Raw genomic sequence first — 23,869 nt, forward strand, 5'->3', positions numbered from 1 at the left:
TCTAAAAAATAAAGAATTTGGTTCATTATCACCACTCTCAGCTAAAATAGAATATTATTCCTCTCATAGGAAAACTGATGATATCCATTCAATTGTTTATTTATAAAATTGTATCTACATGATATAAAAAGTAGCAGGGAAGCCTAACTCTGTCATAGAAAAATTATATGGTCTTGGTAGGTTCTGTTTGCTTAATGCATTTACCTTTTCAAATTATTTCTTCTGTAATGAATGGCATCATACTTAGCTTATAAATCATGCCATGAGAGACAGACAGTGGAGAGGTGGTTCTGACAGTTTTGGAAAGTGGCTTTATCATTAACTGACGGAATAACCCCTGACTACCTCGATAAGCCACTGTACCTTTTTTAAGACCTAATTTGATCATATTTAAAATTAGGCCATGTTATCTCTACCTCATAAGGTTGCTTTCAGAGCAACAGAGTTCTCTAATGGAAACCTAAAAGGAGTCACCTGAGGAACGAACATTTTCAGAACTTATACATTCCACAGAATGCAAAGCACTACCTACTGTGAGTATACAGCATGTTATTTTAACAAATCGGGTTATTTTTATTTATTCTTTTTAAACCAACTCTTTTTTTTAAAATTTTTAAAATTTTTTTAGTTTTTGACAGGCAGAGTGGACAGTGAAAGAAAGAGACAGAGAGAAAGGTCTTCCTTTTTGCTGTTGGTTCACCCTCCAATGGCCGCCGTGGCTGGTGCGTTGCGGCCAGCGCACCGCACTGATCCAATGGCAGGAGCCAGGTGCTTCTCCTGGTCTCCCATGGGGTGCAGGGCCCAAGCACTTGGGCCATCCTCCACTGCACTCCCTGGCCACAGCAGAGAGCTGGCCTGGAAGAGGGGCAACCGGGACAGAATCCGGTGCCCCGACTGGGACTAGAAAATTTCCAAAGTACAGCTTATGGATTACAATGGCTCCCCGCCCTCCAAACTTTCCTCCCACCTACAACACTCCCCTTTCCCGCTCCCTCTCCCCTTCCACTCACATCAAGATTCATTTTCAATTCTCTTTATATACAGAAGATCAGTTTAGTATATATTAAGTAAACATTTCAACAGTTTGCCTCCACATAGTAACAAAGTGAAAAATGCTATTTGAGTACTAGTTATAGCATTAAATCACAATGTACAGCACATTAAGGACAGAGATCCTATGTGATATTTTTTAAAAATTAATTTTCTATACAATTTCCAAATTAAAACCAAGTTTTTTTCTTTTTTTTTATTAAACTTTTATTTAATGAATATAAATTTCCAAAGTACAGTTTATGGATTACAATGGCTTCCCCCTCCCAAAACTTCCCTCCCACACACAACCCTCCCCTTTCCCACTCCCTCTCCCCTTCCAATCACATCATGATTCATTTTCAATTCTCTTTATATACAGAAGATCAGTTTAGTATATATTAGGTAACGATTTCAACAGTTTGCCCCCATATAGCAACACAAAGTGAAAAAAAAAATACTGTTGGAGTACTAGTTATAGCATTAAATAAGAGTGTACAGCACATTAAAGACAGAGATCCTACATAATATATTTTTTAAAAAATTAATTAATTTTATATGCAATTTCCAATTTAACACCAGGTTTTTTTTTTTCATTTCCAATTATCTTTATATACAGAAGATCGATTCAGTATATAATTAGTAAAGATCTCATCAGTTTGTACCCACGCAGAAACACAAAGTGTAAAAATACTGTTTCAGTACTAGTTATAGCATCACTGCACATTAGACAACACATTAAGGACAGATCTCACCTGGGATGTAAGTACACAGTGACTTCTGTTGGTGACTTAACAATTTGACACTCCTGTTCATGGCGTCAGTAATCTCCCTAGGCTCTAGTCATGAGCTGCCAGGGCTATGGAAGCCTTTAGAGTTCGCTGACTTTGATCTTATTCTGATAGGGTCATAGTCAAAGTGGAAGCTCTCTCCTCCCTTCAGAGAAAGGTACCTCCTTCTTTGATGGCCCATTCTTTCCACTGGGATCTCACTCACAGAGATCTTTCATTTAGGTCTTCTTCTTCTTCTTTTTTTTTTTACCCAGAGTGTCTTGGCTTTCCATGCCTACAATACTCTCATGGGCTCTTCAGCCAGATCCAAATGCCTTAAGGGCTGATTCTGAGGCCAGAGTGCTATTTAGGACATCTGCCATTCTATGGGTCTGCTGTGTCTCCCACTTCCCATGTTGGATCTTTCTCTCCCTTTTTGATTCTATCAGTTAGTATTAGCAGGCACTTGTCTTGTTTCTGTGATCCCTTTGACTCTTAGACCTATCAGAGCCATGGAATGTGAACTGAAATTGATCACTTGGACTAGTGAGAGGGCATTGGTCCATGCCACCTTGATGGGATTGTATTGGAAACCCCTGGCACGTTTCTAACTCCACCATTTGGGGAAGGTCCGATTGAGCATGTCCCAAATTGTACATCTCCTCCCTCTCTTTTTCCACTTTTATATTTAACAGGGATCACTTTTCAGTTAAAATTTAAACACCTAAGAATAATTGTGTGTTAATTACAGAGTTCAACCGCTAGTACTAGAGCAAAAAAAATACTAAAATGGATAAAGTATTACATTGTACATCAACAGTCAGGACAAGAGCTGATCAAGTCACTGTTTCTCATAGTGTCCATTTCACTTGAACAGGTTTCCCCTTTGGTGCTCAGTTAGCTGTCACCGATCAGGGAAAACATATGATAATTGTCTCTTTGGAACTGACTGGCTTAATTCACTCAGCATGATGTTTTCCAGATTCCTCCATCTTGTTGCAAATGACTGGGTTTCATTGTTTCTTACTGCTGTATAGTATTCTATGGAGTACATGTGCCATAATTTCTTTATCCAGTCTACTGTTGATGGGCATTTGGGTTGGTTCCAGGTCTTAGCTATTGTGAATTGAGCTGCAATAAACATTAATGTGCAGATGGCTTTTTGTTTGCTAGTTTAATTTCCTTTGGGTAAATTCCAAGGAGTGGGATGGCTGGGTTGTATGGTAGGGTTATGTTCAGGTTTCTGAGGAATCTCCAGACTGACTTCCATAGTGGCTTAACCAGTTTGCATTCCCACCAACAGTAAGTTAGTATCCCTTTCTCCCCACATCCTCTCCAGCATCTATTGTTGGTAGATTTCTGAATGTGAGCCATTCTAACCGGGGTGAGGTGAAACCTCACTGTGGTTTTGATTTGCATTTCTCTGATTGCTAGTGATCTTGAACATTTTTTCATGTGTCTGTTGGCCATTTGGATTTCCTCTTTGGGAAAATGTCTGTTGAGGTCCTTGGCCCATCTCTTAAGTGGGTTGTTTGTTTTGATGTTATGGAGTTTCTTGATTTCTTTTAGATTCTGATTATCAACCCTTTATCTGTAGTATAGTTTGCAAATATTTTTTCCCATTCTGTCAGTTGCCTCTTCACTTTCCTGACTGTTTCTTTTGAAGTACAGAAACTTCTCAATTTGATGCAATCCCAAATGTTAATTTTGGCTTTGACTGCCTGTGCCACCAGGGTCTTTTCCAAGAAGTCTTTGCCAGTAACTATATCTTGCAGGGTTTCTCCAATGTTCTCTAGTAATTTGATGGTGTTGGGTCATAGATTTAAGTCTTTAATCCATGTTGAGTGAATTTTTGTGTAAGGTGAAAGGTAGGGGTCTTGCTTCATGATTCTGCATGTGGAAATCCAATTTTCCCAGCACCATTTATTGAATAGACTGTCCTTGCTCCAGTGATTGGTTTAGTATCTTTGATCAAATATAAGTTGGCTGTAGATGTTTGGATTGATTTCTGGTGTTTCTGTTCTGTTCCATTGGTCTATCCATCTGTTTTCTGTACCAGTACCATGCTATTTTGATAACAACTGCCCTGTAGTATGCCCTGAAATCTGGTATTGTGATGCCTCTGGCTTTGCTTTTTGTTGTACAAGATTGCTTTAGCTATTTGAGGTCTCCTGTTTCTCCATATGAATTTCAGCATCATTTTTTTCCAGATCTGAGAAGAATGACTTCGGTATCTTGATTGGTATTGCATTGAATGTATACATTGCTTTTGGGAGAATGGACATTTTGATGATATTGATTCTTCCAATCCATGAGCATGGAAGATTTCTCCATTTTTTGGTATCCTCTTCTATTTCTTTCTTTAAGGTTTTGTAGTTTTCATTGTAGAGATCTTTAACGTCCTTGGTTAAGTTTATTCCAAGGTATTTGATTGTTTTTGTAGCTATTGTGAATGGGATTGATCTTAGAAGTTCTTCCTCAGCCGTGGCATTGCCTGCGTATACAAAGGCTGTTGATTTTTGTGCACTGATTTTATATCCTGCTACTTTGCCAAACTCTTCTATGATTTCCAATAGTCTCTTAGCGTTCTTCGGGTCCCCTAAATAAAGAATCATATCATCTGCAAAGAGGGATAGTTTGAGTTCTTCCTTCCCAATTTGTATCCCTTTAATTTCTTTTTCTTGCCTAATAGCTCTGGCTAAAACTTCCAGAACTACATTGAATAGCGGTGGTGAGAGTGGGCATCCCTGTCTGGTACCAGATCTCAGCGGAAATGCTTCCAACTTTTCCCCATTCAATAGGATGTTGGCCGTGGGTTTTTCATATATTGCTTTGACTGTATTAAGGAATGTTCCTTCCATACCCAGCTTGCTTAGAGTTTTCATCATGAAAGGGTTTTGAATTTTATTGAATGCTTTCTCTGTGGCATTGAGATAATCATATGGTTTTTCTTCTGCAGTTTGTTAATGTGGTGTATCAGATTGATTGTTTTGTGAATGTTGAACCATCCCTGCATACCAGGGATAAATCCCACTTGGTCTGGGTGGATGATTTTTTTGATGTGTTGTTGCATTCTATTGGCCAGAATTTTATTGAGGATTTTTGCGTCTAGGTTCATCGGGAATATTGGTCTGTAATTCTCTTTAATGCTGCATCTTTTTCCGGCTTAGGAATTAAGGTGATGCTGGCTTCATAGAAAGAATTTGGGAGGATTCCCTCTTTTTTGATTGTTCTGAATAGTTTGAGAAGAATTGGAGTTAGTTCTTCTCTAAATGTCTGGTAGAATTCAGCAGTGAATCTATTTGGTCCTGGCCTATTCTTTGTTGGGAGGGCCTTTATTACTGTTTCAATTTCTGCCTCAGTTATGGGTCTGTTTAGGTTTTCTATGTCTTCCTGGCTCAATTTAGGTAGGTTGTATGTGTCCAGGAATCTGTCCATTTCTGATAGATTTCCCTGTTTGCTGGCATACAACTCTTTGTAATAATTTCTGATGATTCTTTTTATTTCTGCGGTGCCTGTTGTTACATTTCCTTTTTCATCTCTGATTTTATTGATTTGGCTCTTTCTCTTATTTTTTTGTTTACTTGGGCCAATGGGGTGTCAATTTTGTTTATTTTTTCAAAAAAACCAGCTCTTTGTTTGGCTGATTTTTTGTAATATTTTTTTGGATTCAATCCTGTTGATTTCTTCTCTGATTTTAATTATTTCTCTTCTCCTACTAGCTTCGGGTCTGGTTTGCTGCAGATTTTCTAGATCTTTGAGATGAACTGAAAGCTCATCTGTTTGGTGCCTTTCCAATTTCTTGATGTAGGCACCTGTTGATACAAACTTTCCTCTTAACACTGCTTTTGCTGTTTCCCATAGGTTTTGGTATGTTGTGCTGTTATCCTCATTTACTTCCAGAAAATTTTTGATTTCTTTTTTAATTTCTTCTATGATGCACTGTTCATTCAGGAGCATGCTGTTCAGTCTCCATGTAGTTGCATATGCTCTAGGGATACCCGAGTTGCTAATTTCCAACTTCATTCCTTTATAGTCTGAGAAGCTGCATTGTATGATTCTAATTCTTTTGAATTTGCTGAGACTTGCTTTATGGCCTAGTATGTGGTCAATCCTACAGAAGCTTCCATGTACTGCTGAGAAGAATGTAAATTCTTTATGTGTAGGATGAAAAGTTCTATATGTATCTGTTAGATCCATTTGGGCTATAGTGTCATTTAAATCTACTGTCTCCTTGTTCATCCTTTGTCCTGTTGATCTGTCTATTTCTGAGAGTGGAGTATTGAAGTCCCCCAGTACTATTGTATTGGGGTCTAAGTCTTCCTTTAAATCCCTTAAATAAAACGGTGCCCTGTAATAAGGTACATATACATTGATAATCATTATATCTTCCTGTTGAATGGATCCCTTAATCATTATATAGTGCCCCTTTGTCTCTCCTAACAGTTTTTGTGGTAAAGTTTATGTTGTCTGATATTAAGATGGCTACGCTCGCTCTTTTTTCATTTCTGTTGGCATGGTATATCTTTTTCCAGCCTTTCACTTTCAGTCTGTATGGATCATTGTTGGAAAGATGAGTTTCTTGTAAGCAGCAAAAAGATGGGTTTTTTTCCCTAACCCAATCAGCCAATCGTTGTCTTAACTGGACAGTTCAGGCCATTAACGTTCAATGTGACTATTGATAAGTAGTAACTTTGCCCTGCCATTTGCCAAAGATATTTTCTAATATATGCTTTGAGTTTCCTGTGATCTTTTGCTGTGAGGTTTCCTTCGTTTACCTTCTTTCATATTGATGACTGTATTTCTGGTTTCTGTGTGTAACACATCTTTAAGCATCTTTTACAGGGCTGGACGAGTGGCGACAAATTCTTTCAATTTCTGTTTGCTGTGAAAGGTCTTTATTTCACCTTCATTCACAAATGAGAGCTTTGCAGGATATAATATTCTGGGCTGGCAGTTTTTCTCTCTTAGTACCTGGGCTATGTCTCGCCATTCTCTCCTAGCCTCTAGGGTTTCTGATGAGAAGTCAGCTGTGAGTCTAATTGGAGATCCTCTGAGAGTAATCTGACGTTTCTCTCTTGCACATTTTTAAGATCTTTTCTTTATGTTTCACTGTGGTGAGTTTGATTACTACATGTTGTGGTGAGGATCTCTTTTGGTCATGTTTATTAGGGGTTCTATGAGCTTCCTGTATTAGGATGTCTCTGTCCTTCTCCAAACCTGGGAAATTTTCTGCTAGTATCTCACTAAAAAGGCCTTCTAATCCTTTCTCTGTCTCCATGCCTTCAGGAACTCTTAGAACTCGAATGTTCATTTTCTTTTTTTTAAATAGATTTCTGTAGATTCCCAACAATATTTTTTAGATGTCTAATTTCCTCTTCTTTTCTTTGGTTTGATTGTTTCCTTTCCTGTTCTCTGTCTTCTAATTCCGATATTCTCTCTTCTGCTTCACCCATTCTGTTTTTAAGGCTCTCTAATGTGTTTGTCATTTGATCTATTGAATTCTTCATTTCATTATGATTTCTCATCACTATCACAGTTTCATGTTCTACTAGTTGTTTCATTTCATTTTGATTCCTCCTTAATATTTCATTTTCGTGAGAGAGATTTTCTATCTTGTCCATTAAGGATTTCTGTAGTTCAAGAATTTGTTTTTGAGAACTTCTTAATGTTCTTATCAATTTTTTGAGATCCACTTCTTGCATTTGTTCTATCTCATCATCTTCATAATCCTGAATTGAGGTGTCTTTTCCATTAGGGTGCATCATACTGTCTTCCTTGCTCTTTTTAACTTGGCTTCTGCGTTTGTTTGGTATATTGGAGACATTCATTGGTTCCTTTGCTGTGCTACTTTTGCTCATAATACTATGACTCTAGATTAAGTGAAATGTCTGTTTTTGATGGATCCTTAGAGGCTGTGATGGGTGTGGCCAGAGAGCTCTGTTTGGTTCTTCAGGGTTAAGGGTGTGCCAAAGGTTACTCACCCAGATTGTTCTCTCACTCCCTAGCTCTGGTTTGTTTTTTTTTTTTTTTTTTCTCAGTTGGGAAGTAATTCCATACAGCTGAGTGGAATTGAGGGTAGTTGTATGAAATCTGGCCTCTGTGAAATGTATGAAATCTACCCCTGGGACCACACAAAGAGTTTATGCATCCCTCAGTGTGGTTTCAAATTCTCTGCAGTCTCTCACCGGGTTGCCGAGGTTACCAAGTTTGTGTACTTGGTGAGTTATCTCTCCCCCCCTCAGATTTTCACAGTCTCAGTTCGTTAACTCCACACACTTCCACTAGATCCTAATCTCCTGTTATTTCTCCCCACCAGAGTCAGATTTTTCTGCTTGGCTAATGGCCAGCGCTGCTTTGCATACGTAAAATGGCGCCTGCTCTTTGTCTTGCTCGGCTTTGTAAGGTGAGAGGAGAGAGAGGCTAGTGTCCATGCCAGTTCCCCTTATTTATTCATTTTTTTCTCTCCTCCAGTCAGCCTGATGAACTTTCCACAGTGGGGCCTTAGGCCTCGTTCTGCCTTTCCCCGCCAATGTCTCGGGTTACTGAGGTTTTTGTCTCACCTCCCCTACAGCGCTGGCGCGCAGACTCTGCGGCTCGGCTCCCGCGGCTTGGCTTCCACGCGGTGGGTGACCTTGCTCTCCACGTAGGTCCTCTGTGTCACATCCACTAGATCCGGAAGAGTTTCCTCTGCAGTTTTTTCCTGAGTCTTTTCCTGAGGCTACAGTAACTCCACTTTTATTAAACTATCTTTTCCCGGACTATTTGTGTGTGCCCTCACTATTCTGCCATCTTGGCTCTGCCCCTACAACAAATTAGGTTATTTTTTTAACTGAATTATTTTTTATTTGAAAAGCAAGAGTGACAGATGGAGGTAAAGGCAGAGGTAGAGGCAGAAGCAGAGATACCTTTCATCCACTGGTTCACTCCACAAATTCCTGCAACATCCAAGGCTGAGCCAGGCTGAAGCCACAAGCCCAGAATTCTACCCATATGAGTGGCATGGACCTAACCAATTAAGCCATCACCTGTTGCATCTCAGGATTGCATTATCAGGAAGCAAAAGCACAAGGGGTATAGGCAGGACTCACACCAGGCACTCCCATATGGGATACAGGAATCCCAAAAAAACTGCTTAACCTGATATATCACAATACTCACCCCCATTCAGTATGTTTTTTGAAAAGGCTTAGCAGGGATAAATTATGATAAATTTATCTACACCCTAGAATACTAAACAATCATAACGAAAGAATAGGAATGTTATAATTTCTAAAATATATTATGTGATGTTTATGCCACTCTAATTTTTAATATAAAAAAGGGGAATCATCTGCGTGTTTTAATTTTGTTTATTTTTTTAAAGAATCCTGAAGATTCTGAAAGAGGATGCTTGAGGGTGATAGAAATGAAAGCAAGATTTCTCGTGAGGGTATCTTTTTATTAACCTTTGCCTTTTGGACTGCAGAGTTACACTAGAACACAATTATTGAAAAATAAACCCCTATTCTTTCAAATAAATTGTAACAAATGAATCTAATAGTATTTTAAATTGATTGCACAACCACAGAAAGAAAAATAAATATTCCAAGTGGTATATTTTAGACTCAATATTCTGGGATGTAATTTTAAGACAGACACATCTGAATGGGATGGGAGAGGGAGCAGGAGATGGGAGGGTTGAGGGTGGGAGGGAAGTTATGGGGGGGGGGGGGAAGCCACTGCAATCCAAAAGCTGTACTTTGGAAATTTATATTTATTAAATAAAAGTTAAAAAAAAAGACACATCTTCAAAGTAATCTTAAATTCAACTCAGTATTTTACTGTTAATAGTAATGTTATTGATTATAGTTTTGAAACCAGCTATTATACATTATAGTATAAAACAAGTTATTTAATTCAAGAATTTTTTAGGTTAAGAAAATATAAGTACAGGGCTGGCGCTGTGGTGCAACGGATTGACGCCCTGGCCTGACGTGACGGCATGCCATGTGGGCGCTGGTTCGAGACCTGGCTGCTCCACTTCCGATCCAGCTCTCTGCTATGGCCTGGGAAAGCAGAAGATGGCCCACATCCTTGGGCCCCTGCACCCACGTGGGAGACCAGGAAGAAGCTCCTGGCTCCTGCCTTCGGATCCGTACAGCTCTGGCCGTTGCGGCCATCTGGGGAGTGAACCATTGGATGGAAGACCTCTTTCTCTCTCTCTGCCTCTCCTTTCTCTGTGTAACTCTGACTTTCAAATAAATAAATAAATCTTTAACAAAAAGAAAATACAAGTACAAAATAAAAAAACTTATAAGCTATATTTAGCGTAAGGTTTTATGATGTCTATCACTTGCTTTGAAGTGGTTCAAGAGGAAAATATTTTTATAGATAAAGATAGAACATATAAACTAAAATGCTTGAGCATTTAAAATGGTTGACATACATTTCTTCTTATACTTTTTCTTTTTTCTTTTTAAATTTTTTTATTTTTTATTTCATAAATGTGAATTTACAAAATGCAACTTTTGTATTGTTGTGGCTTCCCCCCCAACCTCCCTCCCATGACCCTCCCCTCTCCCTCTCCCATTCCACCCTTTATCGAGTTTCATTTTCAATTACCTTCATATACTGAAGATCAACTTAGTATATACTAAGCAAGGATTGCAACAGGCTGCATTCACACAACCGCACAAGGTATAGGGTATTGTTCCACTAGTAGTGTTTTTAAGTTTCATAGTAAAACACATTAAGGACAGAGATCCTACGTGGGGAGCATGTACCCAGTGACTCCCATTGTTGATTTAACAATTGGCACTCTTATTTATGACGTCAGCAATCACCTGAGACTCTTGCTATGAGCTGTCTAGGCTATGGAAGTCCCTTGAGTTCACGGACTCTGAACTTGTTTAGTCAAGGCCGTGTCACAGTGGAGGTTCCTTCCTCCCATCAGAGAAAGGCACCTCTCTCCTTGATGGCCTGTTCCTTTTTTCTGCTGGGGTCTTGTTCACCAGAATCTTTCATTTAGATTGTTTTTTGCCATCGTGTCATGGCTTTCCATGCCTGTGAGACTCTCATGGACATTTTAGCCAGATCCGAATGTCCCAAGGGTTGATTCTGAGGCAGGAGTGCTGTTTTGGGCATTTGCCATTCTACGAGTCTGCTGTGTGTCCTGCTTCTCCCGCAGAATCATTCTCTCCCTTTTAATTCTATCCTTCATTATTTGCTTACACTGGTCTTATTTGTGAAATCTCTTCAACACATACCCTATCTTTTTGATCGGTTGTGTATTTATACTTATCACTTTACCAAGTGCGCTGGCATTGGTACCTGCCTCCTTGGTAAGATTGATTTGAAATCCCCTGGCACATTTCTAGTTCCACCATTGGAGGTAAGTCCAAGTGAGCATGTGCCAACCTATATATCTCCTCCCTCTCTTATTCCCACTCCTATGTTTAACATAGAACACTTTTCTGTTAATTTTTTCAAGCTCTAGATACAACTATGACAATTTTCATATTAAAAATTGATTAGGGAAAAAGAAGCCATATAAATGATTTCAATCCATGAACCACATGAACTACTCTTAGTTCAAAGATGATTCTTAAAACAGGCTCTATTTTATTAATTCTTTTTGAGTGCTCCATAAAGATTTAATAAAATTTAGAGTGTGAGTTCCTATGTATAGTTATAAAGCAAAGGGCATAGGATAAGGATTCAGAAAATTCCTAAGCTATGAATGCATTTGCTATGCAGTTGCTATGTTGTTCAGTGTGGTTTCCTCATATAAGAAATACAAAAAATGTATTTAGTTTGCTTCTTTAACAGTCTTGCCAGAATTTGACTACTGGGTATATTTCCCAAATAAATGGAATAAATATTTTAAAGAAATATCTGCACTCCCATGTTTACTGTATAATTTTAGAATAGCCAAGAGTTAGAATCAGCCTAAACACTCAGCATTGGATAAATGGATAAAGGAAACATTCATATAGTGGAATCCCATTCTGCTATAAAAAAGAATGAAACACGGTAACCTCAGACAACAAAGATGGACCTAGAGGACATGATATTAAGTGAAATAAGGCAAACACTGACAGATGAGCACCACATATCAGTCAGACATGGAATCAGAAAAAGCTGTTCTCATTGAAGTAGAAAGTAGAACAGTGGTTCCCAGAACCTGGGCAGAGGATCAGGAAAGAAAGGAGATGAAGGGGAGGTCAGTAGTAGCAAAGTTATACTTGGATGAGAGTTAGTGTTCTATTGAATGGTAGGGAGACTATAGTTATCAATAAGATAGTGTGCATTTCAAAATGGCTAGAAGAGAGGTTTTTGGAAGTTTTCACCACAAACAAGTGACGAAAGTATGAGGTAATGGATAAACTACCTACATTATTTGATGAATTCACAATAAATAAATGCATTCAAACATTAAGGGTAGTCATGGTGGTGGACCAAGTTAAGCAGTTGCTTGGAAGGCTTGTATCCCACTATTGTGCTGGTTCCAGATGTGGATACTCCTTTTCCAATCCAGTGCCCGGCTAATGTACCTACAAAGTAGCAGGTGACAGCTCAGGTAATTGAGTACCTGCAACTCACATATGAGTCCTGTAGGAAGTTCTGGCTCCTGGTTTTGGCCTGGCCCAGCTCTGTCTAGTGTATCTGTTTAGGGAGAGAATCAGTGGATGGAAGATCTCTTTCCTTAACACCATCTCTCTGTGTCACTCTACATTTTAATAACTCATTTTAAGAAACTCATCAAATTGTAGGCATAAATATGTACAATGATGAAGTATTAATAAAAAATTGATAAAAACTGGGTTGCTAGACAAGTAAAGTGATGATAAAGGTACTTCATAAATTGAAAGTACCATATGGCTCTATCAATGTTATTATTTTTGATAATTTTCTGGTCTTCTAGATACAGAAGCTATTTTATAATTCTTACATGATAGTCAAGAGGTCTCAGTAAATTAATATTCAGTATGTCTTCAACATTTAGACTGCCCTATCTACTTAATATTATGTAAGATATTTTTCTATCAGCTTCAGAAGAGAACAAGGATGCTTCAAAATTTTGTGGAAAAAGTAAAAGGACAGGTTTATTTCAGTATAAAATTTTAGAGGTGTAAGCATTTGGTGCCCGGCACCACTGGTTAAGATGCCATATGGGATGCCTGCATCTCATACTGGAGTGTCTGAGTTCAAATCCCAGCTCCACATCCTATTCTAGCTTTTTGTTAATGTACACTCTGGGAGGCAGATCATGATGGTTCAACTACTTGGGAACTGCAACCCACACAGAATGAATTTCAGCCTCTTGGTTTGGGCTTAGCCCAGCCCTGGCTATTTAGGAATTTACAGATTGAAACAGCAGATGGAAGATCTTTGTCTCTCTGGCTTTTAAACAATTGTTTTTAAACCCATACATAGCTTTTTTTTTCATAATATACATTTTTATGAACTTTTTGAAGACCTCTCATGTGCATGAAGTTCCAAAGATTTTTGCAACAAAATAAACTTAGCTTTTAATTCCATTTCTTCATGGACATTTTGAAGTATCCTGAATGAAACTGAGGCCATATTTAATCATTCTATGTCAAAATATATTTTTCTTTCTTTGAAAGGTAGAGTTAGGGAGGGAGAGAGCAAAAGAGGTCTTCCATCTGCTGGTTCACTACCCAAATGGCCACAACAGCCAGGCCTGGGCCAGGCCAAAACCAGAATCCTGGATCTTCATCCCGGTCTCCCACACAGGTGGCAGTGGTTCAAGGACTTGAGCCATTTTCCACTGCTTTCCCAGGGACATTATCAGGGAGTTGGATTCGAAGTAGAGCAACTGGGACTTGAACTGTAGTCCATATGGGATGTTGGCACAGCAGACAGTGGCTTAACCTGCTACAACACAATGCAGGCCCCATCAAATTACATTTCTCTCTCTCCCTGCCTCTCTCCCTCCCTTTGTTAATTCTTCCCTCTCTCTCTCCTTCTCCCTCTTTGTGTGTGTGTTTGTGTAACCTTGGGTTATATTCTGCTAACTTGCTTCCTAATTCTGATGTATTTGTGAAAATTTTACTGTCATACCAGTTCGTGTCATAGAGTCTTCCTTATTCCCAGAGGACACACTCTAAAACTCCCCATGATGCCTGTAACAGTGGACAGTACTGAGTCATATGTATATGTTTTTTCTTCTATGCATTTACCTATGATAAAGTTTAATTTATAAATTGGGTGCAGTGAGAGATTGACAACAATAATATATTGTAGATTTTAGCAACCACAGCATATTTTGTTTCCCTTTCCTTAATAAGTCAAGAACTTCACCTTTTACCTAGAAAGATGCACCCTCCCGCTTCTCTTTGGCAGGTCCAGATTGTCAGTAATACTATTCTTGCAATTGGGGGCCATTATTAAAGAAGGCTACGTGAACACAAGCACTGCAATATGACAAGAGTGGACTGACAGCTGAGATGACTTCTGAGTGAGGAACCAGGGGCTACACTGCAGGGACAGCTTGTATTCTGAGGGAGTAGAGGGGGCCTAAGATTTTCTCATACTGCTTTGAATGATGTGCAGCTTAAAACATGTATATGTTTTAAGTCCACCATGACTTGTTTGTGAACGCACTTATATATTACATATATTGTATGTCCATGTTGGGGTAGGGTTGACCTTATACCATTCCTTGTAATAGCTTCAAAATACCCAAGGTGCCTGAAAGTTTGAGTAAACAGCCACCTCCAGGCTTAACTTTATTTGTGTAAATTTTCCACCTTTTCTCCACTTTCAGAACAAATGAGATCAAATTACTCTCAAAATCAGGGGCAAAAAGTCTTAATTGGCTGAGAAGCAGTACAACCCAGCTGGAGCTGTATGGAGCTCTTTATATAGAAACTTTCACTTGTGCCAATCTACTTCCCAGAGGCTCATTTCATTTCCCTGCTGGTAACACTCAAATCCGTTCACAGTTCATTGAGACTGTACTGGCAACCTTTTGTTTTCAATCAAAGGAAGATGCTGAAGCAATGCTCAATTGAGCTAAGTATACATGACACAGTGTACTTGTGTCCTTGCCAAGGAGGACCGTGGGAGGGGGAAGAAAGGAAAAGATGACACCCTGCATCCCATATTCCATTACCTTACTTAGAATTGGATTATGATAAATTATGATGACAGAACTCACACAAATGCTGATGCTATCGTTTCTACTGTTTTACCTGCACACAGCACTCTTATGGATTGCAGCAAGTCTCCAAAACTGATTCTCTGTCACTCATGGTTGAAAACTAAAGGCCAATGTTCAAATAAGATTTTAAATAGTTTCCATGGAAATTGGATTTGATATTTCCTCCCTTACTGCTTTGGAATTACTGAGGGATTGTTTTAGCGTTTTGCTGTTGGGCATCATACTTAGCAAATCTCCCTTAGTGAAAGACTTCTTTAAGGTCAAAGAACCTGTATGCTATGTGTGTGATTGGCAGGTATCAGGCTTTTGTTTCATCCTCTTCTCCTTGAGATGCTATCTTATCCAGGTAGCTTGCCTACCACCACCACCACTGTATCTGCTCAGCACAACAACACATGAGCTTCCAACAAGGTAGAAATAAAGTAAATGCACAATGGGAAACAAAGTGGAGCGTAGAACAAGTCATAAGCTCTGCCTGCCTCCCTGGAGAGCCCAGGCAGCCTGCAGTTTATGAGAAGAGACAGAGGAACACCTTTGATAATGGGAGTAACACATTTAGATTACTGAAATCTTCTGATTAATCTGGATTTGGTTAGCACTTTTCAAAGTAAATGTGATCCTTGCAATTTATCTTTGATAAAAATATGCAAGTGTCTGTGCATGTTCTTTAAGGTTTGGAATATGAGAAAAGTTATAACTTAATACATTTTATTTTATGGTTAGACTATGTGAGGCCTGTAGAGAAACAAGAAGTGAAAAAGGTGCTTGGCTTGAATTTTTTTTCTGCTCCAAAATTCCTACATGAAATCTAATCACACATGTGAGGATGTCAGGAGATCAGATCAGCAGTGATTAGACCATGAGGGCAGAGCCCTCATGAATGGGACTTGTACTCTTATAAAAGAGGCCCCAGGAAGCTCATTTGTGCCTTTCACCATGGGAGGGCACAGCAAGGAGCCATCCATGAGCCAGGAAGCAGTCCCTCCTCAGAAACCAAATGTGCCACTGCTTTGATATTGGGCTTTTCAACCGCAAAACAGTTCTTTATAAGCTATCCAGTCCATAAGTAGCTAAATGGTAGCTTATATGTAAGTTTTTATGTAGCTTATGTGTAAGCTAAAATAGCTTATATGTAGCTATATGATAACCTATATAGTAGCTAATAGTAGCTTAGATGGACTAAGGCAAAAAGTTCTGAAAATGATCCAAATGAAGGAAGTTTAGGATTTAGATTGGAAATGCTATATAAAATACAGGAATTTTGAATAGGGCTTGAAAACAAGAGAGAGACTTGGACAAATACATTCTTGGCAGAGTTTCAATATGCAGAGAAAATTGTAGTTGTGGTCACTTTGGAAAATGGTTAAGTGGACTAATACAAAGGGAGATTTTAAGGTGTGACTCAGAGGTCTCGCCTTATTCCCAGATCACAAATACTCAAGGAGATGATAAGGGGAGTGGCTGATAACAACTGTGGTTTTGAGGGCAGGTCAGAGGATCCCTCCTCTTTGAAGAGACTATGGAAGAGATAGAAATATACTTCTGTGTACACTGATACAGTTAGTGTCCATAAGTATGTGAACCATAAATATATGCACAAATCACAACAGGGCAACAGCATAGTCATGTTGCGAGGGAAGTAAAGGTATTATTGCAAACATACATGTTGCAGTTTTGTTTGTTTTTAACATGGAAATATACCAAAATAATACTATAAGCCATCATTAGTTCCCAGGTTGGTCTATAAAATTCTACTGTTATAAGGGAATAATGGAAATAATTATATAAGAGAAATAGGTTTCTGCCAAACTTCCTCTTTAATACTCAACTCAAAGCAATCTGGTTTCTACCCATATTGTACCATAAAACTGTGCCATGAAAACTACCCCTCATCAAGTTTCTTCCTAGCTGCCAACCCACTGTATCCTTTTGTTGACATCCTGGCTAACGCCTCCCATGCAATGTTAAACCACCTTGATTCTGTGACATCACTTTCTTTACTTTTATTTCTGTTCCCTTAAGGCTCTACCATCAGCTATTGCTCTTGTCACTCTACAACTTGATAAATGTAAGTGATGATGTTTAATTACCATGTTCATTCTCAAGGCATACCTCTAGACCAGAACATATATCATGTTAGGCAATTCTACTTGGTGTCAAAGCTGGATCAATCTCAGATCCCAGAGTCAACTATCTTCCCATTTTGATCTGTTCCCATATTCTCTATGGCAGAGAAGGAAAACACCCAGTTGTCTAACCTAGAACTTAGGCATCGCACTGACTTAATCTTTTTCTTATCTCTAAGGAATGCTTTCATGTACACATCCCAAAAGCATGCCATCAGCTCATCTTTATGGTCATATATACCTCTTTAGTTTAGTTATTCCCCATTTCTGTTTTGGATTTCCAAGAGTCCATTAATCAGCTACTATATTCTCCCTAATCAAAATAGCTCCACTGCTGCCAAACTAAACTTTCTAAAATGTTTACCATACACCATTCTTCTGATACAAATGTTTAATAGTTGAGCTTTGTCCCTAGTATTAAGACAATTTTCCTGGGCACGCAAGCCACTCCTTCTCCAGAGCCTGCATCCCTGCAGCTAAATCTCTGCTGGTACCACTAACCCAGCCACTTAATGTTCCCTGAAAGTGGCAAGTTCTTCAGGGTCCTCTTGACCATGGACATTATATCCCTTCCTCCTTACATGTTTTATTCCTTTCTTTGACTAAGCTCTTATCAGTGTTGAGAAAAGACCTAATCTCCCCCAAGAAATTATCTGTGAATCACCATTATCCTGTGCCCAATCTGGGTTAGATGTTTTTATTGTGCCATCTCTAAAGCACCAGTGTTGACTTAAACATATTATTGAATTTTAATACTTATTCATCTGTCCCTTCCATTAAACCACGAGTAGCAAAATAGAGGCAGTATTCCCCACTTCCACACTCTCAGTGACTTACAGTATATATAACATAACACATGTTTAAACAATACTTGTTGTTACAGCATTGAATACTGTAAATCAATAGAATAGAAAAGAACACCTACCAGAGAAATATTATGAGTGTTCAGTTTAATTCTCAAAGAAAATTAAATTAAATATGGATGAAAATCACAGAGGCAACATTTCCACGTAGATTTATAGAGGGTACTGGGACACTTAGGAAAATAAGAGTTATGTAGCTCTGGTGCTTTACTGTGTGATTTCCCATTATTGTGAATGGTTTTCTATTAGATGTAACATATACTACTAGATTAACATATACTACAACATGGTAGGCGTTGGTGTTATTTTTCTAAGTACCTTTAAGAGAAGAAAGAAAAGTACTTAGAAGGAAAGCAGAAAGAACAGAAGGATGGGAGAATGGACACTGAAAAAACTCCTTAGAAATCTGCAAATTCTGAAGAGAAGGAAAAGAAAAGGGTGCTAGGCAAGACGTGTGTCTGCACATATTCCACAAGAAGAATCAGCTGCCCTGGCAGAGCAGAGAGATGTGTCCAAGGAAAGAAGTGAGCAAGCTCAGGGCAGTGCTTCAAGGCAAAGAGTTTTTACATCAGGCTCTGAGCAGTGAGTTGTAAAACCTTAGCTGGGTGGAAGACAGTGTGGGAATGGGCATTAGCAACTTGCCTTTTGGAGGAAGTGGGGCTGGGAAGGCTGAATGCATCAGGCCACTGCCAGCGAGGATGAGCAGACTGTCACTGTGGATAATCTACTTCATTTCCAGCACACATTTTTTTTTTTCAAAGAAATACTCTGCATAACCTTGGGCAGATCACATGTCTCTGCAAGAGCTCATCTATAAAAAACATTTGTAATGTTTTATATGTTTACACTGATAGTTAATGATTCTTTGCTATTATGTAGGTTGTACCAGAAATTCTAAGAGGCCAAGGAACAACAAAAAGTGTATGAGAAAGAGGAAAAGAATAAAATAATGGTTATTCCAGGATGTCAGTGTTGTCTGTGAGAACTCTCTGTCCTTCACGCCAAATGCTTCTGGAATCACCTCTCTGATGCTGTCACTGAGGAGACTGTGCTAAACATATATAACATGGGTAGAAAGATTCAAATCCTCAGTTCTCGGCAGAAACCATCATGCATGCCAAATCTACCTCGTGAATACTCAGCTTTTCTATCAGACTATTAACATTTTGTCACATTATCAGCCTTACAAATGTACAATGTATGTCAGGAATTCAAATAATAAATAATTGAGGCAAAGAAACAAAACAAGCAGCAGCAAAACATAACTAAGATCACGAAGAAGAAATATTTACAACATAGTTAGAAGTTTGTTCAAATGAGATAAAAACTGACAGAAGTCTGCTCTGTAACAACATTCTCCAACATTAGACACTGGAATCCCAAGCAGGAATCACTGAACAAGGCTTAGGATAATGTCAAAGGCATGCCTTATTAACTCTTGGACATCTCATTTCTTGGTCATAAATCCTATTAACTTGCATTACAAATTACCATAAAACTTGGAGGTAAAAGATAATTTATGCTCAGTGTACAGAAGCTAATGTTTCTGTATTCCTCAGAAGCAAAGCAGCAGAAAATGAGAAAGCGTGTATGTGAATCCTGGACCATGCATACTGCACGGCCCGCATGATAAACACGGCTGGGAGCGCCCATCACTGGCAGGAGCAGAGCCTAACTGCTTCATGCCTGAAATATCGCTCCTCTGTTTCATAAAATCTTCTCCTCATACAAAGTGATGTCTTACTGAGAACACATTTTGGAAGAAAACCAGGGATGTTTACTTTTAAGCAAGTCATTATAATGCATCCCATTTTTAATTTTCCATATTTTCCAATTGAAAATGGCAGATAGATCATCCCTTTAAAGTAAATACTACCTACGTGGGTTTCCACTAATGACATCTTGACCCACAGTAATGGAAATATACCAAAATAAAATATAAAAACCTTCTTTGCTAAAATATAAATCCACCAAAATTTCAATCATCTTTCCACATTCAGATAAACCTGGAACTATACTATTGTAGCCCTTGTTTTAAGATAAAACTCATAATTAACAGAAATAAATCACAGAAAGTGCATTAAAAGGAGAATATAGACTAAACTAAACAACTTTAAATGAATTTGCTACTATATACACAGGTCAGTCCCAAAAGACTAAAATAACTATAATCATTGAAAGATGATTACTTATTCATACAACCTAGTTTCATGACAGTCTCTCATGTAAACTCTCCAAAAGAAACACAGAACATCACAGAAACACCAAGATAATCTGAGGACAGGGAGGCTTTAAAAACAAAAGATCTAGATAAACACATTTTAGTTCCAAGGCCTATGACTATTCTGACCAATTAACATTAGTCTTGCACATGTAACACTAGTTCTCACACCGACTTCCAACAATAAAGAACTTATCAAATAGTTTCCTTAAGATGTCTTATTCCTCTTGCTATTATCATTAATTTCAGGTCATTCATAATTGTGAACCAAATTCTAAAAGACACTGTTTTGAAACCCAAAACTAAATAATTAACATTTATATTGAACCTCACCAATTTTGACATATGTTAGCAAACTTCAATGGTAATCTCATTAATTCACTTATGCTATGATAAGGATAATTGTTATTTGCAGATTTTGTTTTATATTAGAAAAATTCAGAATGCTGTTTTTCTTTAATTTATGGATAGGATAACAATATGTGTTATACTTGTAAAGTACACCGAAAATTTATCTTATTTGAAAATTATAGAGAAAAATGCACACACACATACAAAAGAGTACTTTAAAAAGTTCATGGTTAATGGGATAAAATGTTAATTTTGGTGCCAAAAATTTTTTTAAGTCTGTGCAAAGTTCTTCCATAATACACATTTTCCATGAACTTTGAAAAGACTTTGTGCGTGTGTGTGTGCGCGTGTGTTTGTGTGTATATTTAGGCGAACTGGCCCCTCAGTTACACACTGCCTATGGAAAATTATCAGCTCATGGGCTGTGACTTCTTTTTAAGAGTTTGTCATTTACATCTTAGTCTATTAACCCCATGAAAGAGGAAATGTAGTGGAAAAACCATGGAGTCAAAACCCTCACTGTGTGACTGTATTTTCTGTTCTGCTTACATATAACAGCATTGTTCTGAAGTCAAAGGAGATCCTTCTTAAAAACATATCAAAAATTATATTCTTAATAAATAGCTCTATGTTAATTTTAATTTAAAAATAAATTTAAAATATTTTAAAGTCATCCTTCATTTGCACACCAGAATGACTGTCTTTAGGCTAGTTGCATGATATTTGAAAATGTCTAAGTTTAAATTTGTAATGCTTCCTCTGCCCATTCTAATTGTGATAACAATCCATAATAACCATGCACATCCATTCTACAAATCCTCCAAAACTGTTTGCTGATTAAATAAATACTCAGAGTTTGGAATCTGAATGTTTCTGCTCCCCTTCCACATTTTTTCAGGAAGCAAAAGGCTAGGCAATGAAAGGAACTAGGAAAAAATGCAAAACTGGATGAACAATGGTGAACATGCATTAAACCCCTATCTTAACCAAACAACCTATAATGATGGCATGCTACAGATGGTGGCTAGCAGGTGGGGTGGAAGCAAGTTTATACTGGAAGACAATAAGAATTGCCCACTGTTTTAAATTTTACCAAATAATTATTTTTAACTGAAACCCACCAGTCAATCTTATAAAATGGTAATTTAGTAAGAATTCCATTCTATGCACTACCATGATGGAATGTTTACTATTGGGAAAGAATTCCATCATCAGTAAGAATATACCCAAATCATCAAAATTAATGGGTAGGCAATTTATGAATAGTAAAAACTAAGGATTTGCTTTTCTTCATTAAATAAAATCTAGTTTCCAATTATGTTCACAATATATGAGACCTCCATTTGAGATATTTGCCAAGCCTTTTGTTTCCTCTGATGAGATTTTTCTAAAATGCTTTCCAAATTTGGTTGCTCAGAATGCAAAAATGCTTAATTTAATTCCTAGTCAATTTCATTAAAGTTACAAGATTTTTTTTTTCTGCCTTCAATAAAAGAAAAATTCTGAGGTTTCTTCTCTACATTTTCACTGTTGTTGACCTGGGGCAGTAGATTAGGGCAGCCACAATAACCAAGCATGGTCAGTCTCACTCATAGTTCAAAGACAAGTGAGCCAGTGTTTCTTCCTAACCTATGCAAGTGTTGGAAGTTTTACGCAAACAAAATACCAACATCATGTTTACTTTTCACTTACCGGTTGGAGAAGACAGATGAGAGATTCCTCTTGGATTATTATCGTTGGCAAAGGAGTGATGTGAGTGGCTTGGAATAGGGTATTCACGGATGCCATAGTTTGGTCAAAACGTCCAGCAAGGCCTCCCAGGGTCACAATCACATCAACCTAAGAAGGCAGGTACAATTGGGCATCACATATTTGAATAATTTTAAATAATTAAATCACATCAAACACCTGAATTGAGCTTTCAAATGCCTTTTTATAACAAACAATAAAGAAAACAGACATCATTTCAGATGTTACACTGAAGAAATTAAGCCACTTGTTCAGCCTTAGGGCAAACAAACAACATATCTGTAAGACCTAATACTATTTTTGATGATCCTTCTAGAACTTCAAGAAATTAGATTTCAGGTCCTCAGCAACATCTGGAAAAATCATTCTTCACTCTTCTTTGATACATTCCATTTCAGGAAGCCAAGTTTCCACCAACTATATTCTTTTGATCTCACTGCTTGCCTGGGAGGGCAGTGGAGGATGGCCAAAGTGCTTGGGCCCCTGCTCCCGCATGGGAGACTAGGAAGCAGCACCTGGTTCCTGGCTTCAGATTGGTGCAGTGCCGGCCGTAGCAGCCATTTGGGAAGTGAACCAATGGAAGGAAGACCTTTCTCCGTCTCTCTCTGTCTATAACTCTACCTGTCAAATAAAAAAAAAAGAAGAAGATCTCACTGCTCCTTCCCAGCCTCCTTTAGCTACCTAGTTAGACCTTTGGAGTGGCTCAGGACATAACTATTGCTGTGGTTTGGATATGGTTTGTGCCCCAAAGGTTTATGTGCTAGGAGCATGGTTATCAATGCAGTGGTCTTGAATGGTGCTGGAACCTTAAAGAAGTGGGACCTTGTAGGGCGTGATGATTTCAGGAAAGGCACCACCCTTGGGAAGGTATAATGCTCTTTTCACAGAGTGGATTAGGTTTCAAAGGTCCATGACAACAGGCTGTTGTAAGTGAGTTTGGCTTTCTTGGCTTGCTCTCTGGCTTCCTTTGCTGCCATCTGAGCTCTGTCTTTTCCAAGCACATGCATGTGATGCCATGTACCTTGTTGTGACGCAGCACAGATCTTTGCCAGATATAGCCACCATGTGCCATAAGAAGTGCATATTACCCTGAATACATAGGCAAAATCAGGGACATCTGTTAATCTTTAGTGGAAAGAAGAAATTTTAAGGAATCGGACTTAGCTTCCAAGATAGATTCTGTTTGGGGTATCAAGTTTGGATTTTTATTGGTGTTTTGAAGGCCTTATTAGGAAGGCCACTGAAGCCAGTTTGGAAAAGCCTAGAGATTACACATGACATCAGGAAAACAAAAGATAATTTGCTTTATACTTAGGAGAAAAATCACCCACATAAGTTTTATAGAAAACACAGGGCAAGTTCCCAGTCTCTAGCAGATAGCAGGTGGCATGTTCTTAGCCACATTGCCCTAAATTCCTCTCAGAAGCAAGGCTTGATAAAAGTTTATTCACTATTCAGAATCCGGAATACCTTTTTCAGGTTCTCAATTTTTTATTCCTATATTATATGCCTTCAGGGATCCCATAACCTTTCAGGCTGAAATTTAATCCCCATCTTCCACAATGAGATATCATGATGAATAAGCAGTA

The 23,869-nt window shown here is 38.2% G+C and overlaps 1 protein-coding gene across 2 annotated transcripts in view; it reads right to left on the reverse strand.

Moving 5' to 3' along the window:
- Positions 1-23,869, reverse strand: part of TPK1 (thiamin pyrophosphokinase 1) — a 492,046-nt gene that overhangs the window by 177,105 nt on the left and 291,072 nt on the right. For both annotated transcript variants that reach the window (XM_062190349.1, XM_062190261.1), the window contains one exon: positions 22,224-22,370. In XM_062190349.1, the coding sequence (XP_062046333.1) occupies positions 22,224-22,370 (147 nt within the window). The remainder of the gene's footprint in view (positions 1-22,223; positions 22,371-23,869) is intronic.

The sequence above is a fragment of the Lepus europaeus genome, chromosome 1 (genome assembly GCF_033115175.1).
Source record: "Lepus europaeus isolate LE1 chromosome 1, mLepTim1.pri, whole genome shotgun sequence".
In the NCBI taxonomy this organism is placed as follows: Eukaryota; Metazoa; Chordata; class Mammalia; order Lagomorpha; family Leporidae; genus Lepus; species Lepus europaeus.